Source organism: Nerophis ophidion, linkage group LG13 (genome assembly GCF_033978795.1).
Source record: "Nerophis ophidion isolate RoL-2023_Sa linkage group LG13, RoL_Noph_v1.0, whole genome shotgun sequence".
NCBI lineage: Eukaryota > Metazoa > Chordata > Actinopteri > Syngnathiformes > Syngnathidae > Nerophis > Nerophis ophidion.
Genome location: NC_084623.1, coordinates 2,285,860 through 2,293,968, shown reverse-complemented (window position 1 = coordinate 2,293,968; position 8,109 = coordinate 2,285,860). Strand labels below are relative to the sequence as shown.

General features: G+C 40.2%; 1 protein-coding gene across 1 annotated transcript in view; it reads right to left on the bottom strand.

Annotated features, from left to right (window-relative positions):
• The window catches only part of slc15a2 (solute carrier family 15 member 2), a 51,068-nt gene that overhangs the window by 14,613 nt on the left and 28,346 nt on the right, over positions 1–8,109 (bottom strand). The window contains 4 exon segments of the mRNA XM_061918183.1: positions 5,563–5,609; positions 5,677–5,844; positions 5,914–6,039; positions 6,667–6,748. Coding sequence (XP_061774167.1) covers positions 5,563–5,609; positions 5,677–5,844; positions 5,914–6,039; positions 6,667–6,748 — 423 coding nt within the window.

Genomic DNA, 8,109 nt, shown 5'->3' with positions numbered 1-8,109 from the left:
CTATTTGACTCATGTGAGGTCACATACTTTGCTATTTGACTCATGTGAGGTCACATACTTTGCTATTTGACTGAAGTGAGAGTCACATACTTTGCTATTTGACTGATGTGAGGTCACATACTTTGCTATTTGACTCGATGTGAGGTCACATACTTTGCTATATTTGACTCATGTGAGGTCACATACTTTGCTATTTGACTGATGTGAGGTCACATACTTTGCTATTTTGACTGAATGTGAGGTCACATACTTTGCTATTTGACTGATGTGAGGTCACTACTTTGCTATTTGACTCATTGTGAGGTCACATTACTTTGCTATTTGACTGAAGTGAGGTCACATACTTTGCTATTTGACTGCATGTGAGGTCACATACTTTGCTATTTGACTCATGTGAGGTCACATACTTTGCTATTTGACTCATGTGAGGGTCACATACTTTGCTATTTGACTGATGTGAGGTCACATACTTTGCTATTTGACTGATGTGAGGTCACATACTTTGCTATTTGACTCGTGTGAGGTCACATACTTTGCTATTTGACTGATGTGAGGTCACATACTTTGCTATTTGACTGATGTGAGGTCACATACTTTGCTATTTGACTCATGTGAGGTCACATACTTTGCTATTTGACTGATGTGAGGTCACATACTTTGCTATTTGACTCATGTGAGGTCACATACTTTGCTATTTGACTGATGTGAGGTCACATACTTTGCTATTTGACTCGATGTGAGGTCACATACTTTGCTATTTGACTCATGTGAGGTCACATACTTTGTATTTGACTGATGTGAGGTCACATACTTTGCTATTTGACTCATGTGAGGTCACATACTTTGCTATTTGACTCATGTGAGGTCACATACTTTGCTATTTGACTGATGTGAGGTCACATACTTTGCTATTTGACTGATGTGAGGTCACATACTTTGCTATTTGACTCTTGATGTGAGGTCACATACTTTGCTATTTGACTGATGTGAGGTCACATACTTTGCTATTTGACTCATGTGAGGTCACATACTTTGCTATTTGACTCATGTGAGGTCACATACTTTGCTATTTGACTCATGTGAGGTCACATACCTTTGCTATTTGACTGATGTGAGGTCACATACTTTGCTATTTGACTCATGTGAGGTCACATACTTTGCTATTTGACTCATGTGAGGTCACATACTTTGCTATTTGACTCATGTGAGGTCACATACTTTGCTATTTGGACTGATGTGAGGTCACATACTTTGCTATTTGACTCATGTGAGGTCACATACTTTGCTATTTGACTCATGTGAGGTCACATACTTTGCTATTTGACTGATGTGAGGTCACATACTTTGCTATTTGACTCATGTGAGGTCACATACTTTGCTATTTGACTGATGTGAGGTCACATACTTTGCTATTTGACTGATGTGAGGTCACCATACTTTGCTATTTGACTCATGTGAGGTCACATACTTTGCTATTTGACTGATGTGAGGTCACATACTTTGCTATTTGACTCATGTGAGGTCACATACTTTGCTATTTGACTCATGTGAGGTCACATACTTTGCTATTTGACTGATGTGAGGTCACATACTTTGCTATTTGACTGATGTGAGGTCACATACTTTGCTATTTGACTCATGTGAGGTCACATACTTTGCTATTTGACTGATGTGAGGTCACATACTTTGCTATTTGACTCATGTGAGGTCACATACTTTGCTATTTGACTGATGTGAGGTCACATACTTTGCTATTTGACTGATGTGAGGTCACATACTTTGCTATTTGACTCATGTGAGGTCACATACTTTGCTATTTGACTGATGTGAGGTCACATACTTTGCTATTTGACTCATGTGAGGTCACATACTTTGCTATTTGACTGATGTGAGGTCACATACTTTGCTATTTGACTCATGTGAGGTCACATACTTTGCTATTTGACTCATGTGAGGTCACATACTTTGCTATTTGACTGCATGTGAGGTCACATACTTTGCTATTTGACTATGTGAGGTCACATACTTTTGCTATTTGACTGATGTGAGGTCACATACTTTGCTATTTGACTGATGTGAGGTCACATACTTTGCTATTTGACTGATGTGAGGTCACATACTTTGCTATTTGACTCATGTGAGGTCACATACTTTGCTATTTGACTGATGTGAGGTCACATACTTTGCTATTTGACTCATGTGAGGTCACATACTTTGCTATTTGACTGATGTGAGGTCACATACTTTGCTATTTGACTCATGTGAGGTCACATACTTTGCTATTTGACTCATGTGAGGTCACATACTTTGCTATTTGACTGATGTGAGGTCACATACTTTGCTATTTGACTCATGTGAGGTCACATACTTTGCTATTTGACTGATGTGAGGTCACATACTTTGCTATTTGACTGATGTGAGGTCACATACTTTGCTATTTGACTCATGTGAGGTCACATACTTTGCTATTTTGACTGATGTGAGGTCACATACTTTGCTATTTGACTCATGTGAGGTCACATACTTTGCTATTTGACTGATGTGAGGTCACATACTTTGCTATTTGACTGATGTGAGGTCACATACTTTGCTATTTGACTGATGTGAGGTCACATACTTTGCTATTTGACTCATGTGAGGTCACATACTTTGCTATTTGACTGATGTGAGGTCACATACTTTGCTATTTGACTTGATGTGAGGTCACATACTTTGCTATTTGACTGATGTGAGGTCACATACTTTGCTATTTGACTCATGTGAGGTCACATACTTTGCTATTTGACTGATGTGAGGTCACATACTTTGCTATTTGACTGATGTGAGGTCACATACTTTGCTATTTGACTCATGTGAGGTCACATACTTTGCTATTTGACTGATGTGAGGTCACATACTTTGCTATTTGACTCGATGTGAGGTCACATACTTTGCTATTTGACTGATGTGAGGGTCACATACTTTGCTATTTGACTCATGTGAGGTCACATACTTTGCTATTTGACTGATGTGAGGTCACATACTTTGCTATTTGACTCATGTGAGGTCACATACTTTGCTATTTGACTGATGTGAGGTCACATACTTTGCTATTTGACTCATGTGAGGTCACATACTTTGCTATTTGACTGATGTGAGGTCACATACTTTGCTATTTGACTCATGTGAGGTCACATACTTTGCTATTTGACTGATGTGAGGTCACATACTTTGCTATTTGACTCATGTGAGGTCACATACTTTGCTATTTGACTGATGTGAGGTCACATACTTTGCTATTTGACTCATGTGAGGTCACATACTTTGCTATTTGACTCATGTGAGGTCACATACTTTGCTATTTGACTCATGTGAGGTCACATACTTTGCTATTTGACTGATGTGAGGTCACATACTTTGCTATTTGACTCATGTGAGGTCACATACTTTGCTATTTGACTCATGTGAGGTCACATACTTTGCTATTTGACTCATGTGAGGTCACATACTTTGCTATTTGACTGATGTGAGGTCACATACTTTGCTATTTGACTCATGTGAGGTCACATACTTTGCTATTTGACTCATGTGAGGTCACATACTTTGCTATTTGACTCGATGTGAGGTCACATACTTTGCTATTTGACTCATGTGAGGTCACATACTTTGCTATTTGACTGATGTGAGGTCACATACTTTGCTATTTGACTCATGTGAGGTCACATACTTTGCTATTTGACTCATGTGAGGTCACATACTTTGCTATTTGACTCATGTGAGGTCACATACTTTGCTATTTGACTGATGTGAGGTCACATACTTTGCTATTTGACTGATGTGAGGTCACATACTTTTGCTATTTGACTCATGTGAGGTCACATACTTTGCTATTTGACTGATGTGAGGTCATCATACTTTTGCTATTTGACTCATGTGAGGTCACATACTTTGCTATTTGACCTGAAGTGAGGTCACATACTTGCCTATTTGACTGATGTGAGGTCCACATACTTTGCTATTTTGACTGATGTGAGGTCACATACTTTGCTATTTGACTCATGTGAGGTCACATACTTTGCTATTTGACTGAAGTGAGGTCACATACTTTGCTATTTGACTCATGTGAGGTCACATACTTTGCTATTTGACTCATGTGAGGTCACATACTTTGCTATTTGACTCATGTGAGGTCACATACTTTGCTATTTGACTGATGTGAGGTCACATACTTTGCTATTTGACTCATGTGAGGTCACATACTTTGCTATTTGACTCATGTGAGGTCACATACTTTGCTATTTGACTCATGTGAGGTCACATACTTTGCTATTTGACTGATGTGAGGTCACATACTTTGCTATTTGACTCATGTGAGGTCACATACTTTGCTACTTTGACTCATGTGAGGTCACATACTTTGCTATTTGACTGATGTGAGGTCACATACTTTGCTATTTGACTCATGTGAGGTTCACATACTTTGCTATTTGACTGATGTGAGGTCACATACTTTGCTATTTGACTCATGTGAGGTCACATACTTTGCTATTTGACTCATGTGAGGTCACATACTTTGCTATTTGACTCATGTGAGGTCACATACTTTGCTATTTGACTGATGTGAGGTCACATACTTTGCTATTTGACTGATGTGAGGTCACATACTTTGCTATTTGACTCATGTGAGGTCACATACTTTGCTATTTGACTGATGTGAGGTCACATTACTTTGCTATTTGACTCATGTGAGGTCACATACTTTGCTATTTGACTCATGTGAGGTCACATACTTTGCTATTTGACTCATGTGAGGTCACATACTTTGCTATTTGACTCATGTGAGGTCACATACTTTGCTATTTGACTGATGTGAGGTCACATACTTTGCTATTTGACTGATGTTGAGGTCACATACTTTGCTATTTGACTGATGTGAGGTCACATACTTTGCTATTTGACTGATGTGAGGTCACATACTTTGCTATTTGACTGATGTGAGGTCACATACTTTGCTATTTGACTCATGTGAGGTCACATACTTTGCTATTTGACTGATGTGAGGTCACATACTTTGCTATTTGACTCATGTGAGGTCACATACTTTGCTATTTGACTGATGTGAGGTCACATACTTTGCTATTTGACTCATGTGAGGTCACATACTTTGCTATTTGACTGATGTGAGGTCACATACTTTGCTATTTGACTCATGTGAGGTCACATACTTTGCTATTTGACTGATGTGAGGTCACATACTTTGCTATTTGACTGATGTGAGGTCACATACTTTGCTATTTGACTCATGTGAGGTCACATACTTTGCTATTTGACTGATGTGAGGTCACATACTTTGCTATTTGACTGATGTGAGGTCACATACTTTGCTATTTTGACTATTGCTGAGTGTAAGCATGCAGATGTTGGCAAAGTACTGCTAGCTTTTTAAACAGATTTGCTTGTTACTTGGCGATGCTATCTGTTTAGCTTGCTCACTGTTAGCATTTCAGCTATGTTTTGGCATTTCAACATTCACCTGTAAAGTCTACCGAAAGGGAAAGTTTGGGCCCCGTGATGGAACAGTACCTGAGAAGAGGCGCACCTGCGTGGTCCTTGTGGATGTGGTCGTGCACCTGCACACAGACAGACAGACAGGTGTTGGCGTAAGGAGGCCTGAGGTGCGGTGGCGGCGTCACTCACCAGCGAGCAGGCTGTCCCATTGGCGGAGGAGGGCCGCAGGATGAGAGTGTACGCCGCCTGCTGGGCAAAGGTGAGGTGGCACTCGGAGGAGGAGCCGTGGCGACGGACGTGGATGCGCAGCGTGCGGCTGGGCGCCCCTAGTGGCAGAGTCAGGTAGTGCGCAGGGTCCTGAAACCACACACAGGTACTCTTTTAATGGCGCTCTTTGCACGCCACCCAGGACGCTTCAGCTCCTACCTGCAGGTAGGGGAGGGGCTTGGGGAAGGGGTCTCCTACAGGGAAGTGGAGAGCCACGCCCCCTGGTGCCAAGTTGTAGACCTGCAGCAGACACGTGCCCGCTGCCGCCGGGCGCACCGCCGTTTTTCTGCAACACAAACATGGCCGCTACAACATTCCGAGTCCAGTCCCGGCACATCCTCAACATTCCAACGCCACGCTACAGAAAACTCATCCTCAAAAAGTGGAATGAAAGTCAAATTTCTGTTTTTTTTTCCTTTTAGACTGTCATTGCTCACAACATAATACACACTAGTAGGACTATGACATCATCATCATCATCATCATCATCATCTTAACTTACATATGATGTTACCAGGGCACTAGTAGGACTATGACATCATCATCATCTTAACTTACATATGATGTTACCAGGATACTAGGAGGACTATGACATCATCACTTGGAGGTCACATGATGATGTTGTGACCCGGATACTAAGAGGATTATGACATCATCACTTGGAGGTCACATGATGATGTGGTGACCCGGATACTAAGAGGATTATGACATCATCACTTGGAGGTCACATGATGATGTGGTGACCCGGATACTAAGAGGACTATGACATCATCACTTGGAGGTCACATGATGATGTTGTGACCCGGATACTAAGAGGACTATGACAATCATCACTTGGAGGTCACATGATGATGTGGTGACCCGGATACTAAGAGGACTATGACATCACATGATGACATAATTAATGCCTACCATAACGTTGACCTCCACCAGGGCAGCAGCACCAAAAGCCAGCGCCGCAAAAACCATCCCGGTGGCCATTTTACGCAGCGGGCTGAAAAACAAGGAACATTTATGGTTGCCAAGGGCGACAAAGAGTTGCTATGACGATGTTAGGCCCCGGGCCATCCCACTTTTTGATGGAGCAGTGATTGACCCTGCTGATTATTGCCCACAAACAAATTATTTAGAGGGCAAAATAACCACTGATGTAATCATTATATTTACAATAATGACAATAATAATAATATTGACAATAATAATGTTACTAATATTAATATTGACAACAATAATAATATTAATAATGATAATGACAATAAGAATAATAACAATTAAAAGAACATTACTAATAACAATTTTGACAATAATGAGTATTATATTATTAATAATGACAATAATATGAATATTGGACAATAATGTCAATAATATTAATAACAATAATGACATTGCTACATTAATGACAATAGTAGAATTAATTATGACAGTAAATTATTAATAATGACATTAACAATAGTATTGATAATAAAATAATGAGAATAATGACAATAATAATTATAGTAATAATAATGACAATAATAATAACATTAATAATAATAATAATAATATAATTAATAGCGTCTTCAGTAATGCGGACGCTGTATCGATCCGTTGTGGTGAAGAAGGAGCTGAGCCGGAAGGCAAAGCTCTCAATTTACCGGTCGATCTACGTTCCCATCCTCACCTATGGTCATGAGCTTTGGGTCATGACCAAAAGGACAAGATCACGGGTACAAGCGGCCCAGATGAGTTTGGGTCTCTCCCTTAGAGATAGGGTGAGAAGCTCTGCCATCCGGGAGGAACTCAAAGTAAAGCCGCTGCTCCTCCACATGGAGAGGAGCCAGATGAGGGTGGTTCGGGCATCTGGTCAGGATGCCACCCGAACGCCTCCCTAGGGAGGTGTTTAGGGCACGTCCAACCGGTAGGAGGCCACGGGGAAGACCCAGGACACGTTGGGAAGACTATGTCTCCTGGCTGGCCTGGGAACGCCTAAGGATCTCCTGGGAGAAACTGGACGAAGTGGCTGGGGAGAGGGAAGTCTGGGTTTCCCTGCTTAGGCTGCTGCCCCCGCGACCCGACCTTCGGATAAGCGGAAGAAGATGGATGGATGGATATAATTAATAGTAATAACGATAATAATAATGTCAATATTAGTAATAATGACAATAATAATAAAAACATTAATATTATTCATAATGATATCCATCAATAATGATAATAATGTGAATAATACTAATACTTATAAACGACAATCATAATAATATTACTACTAATAATAATGTTGACAATATTAAACAATAATGACAATGATATCAATATTATTATTAATAATAAAAATAATATTGACATTAATATTAACAAGAATGACAATAACAACAA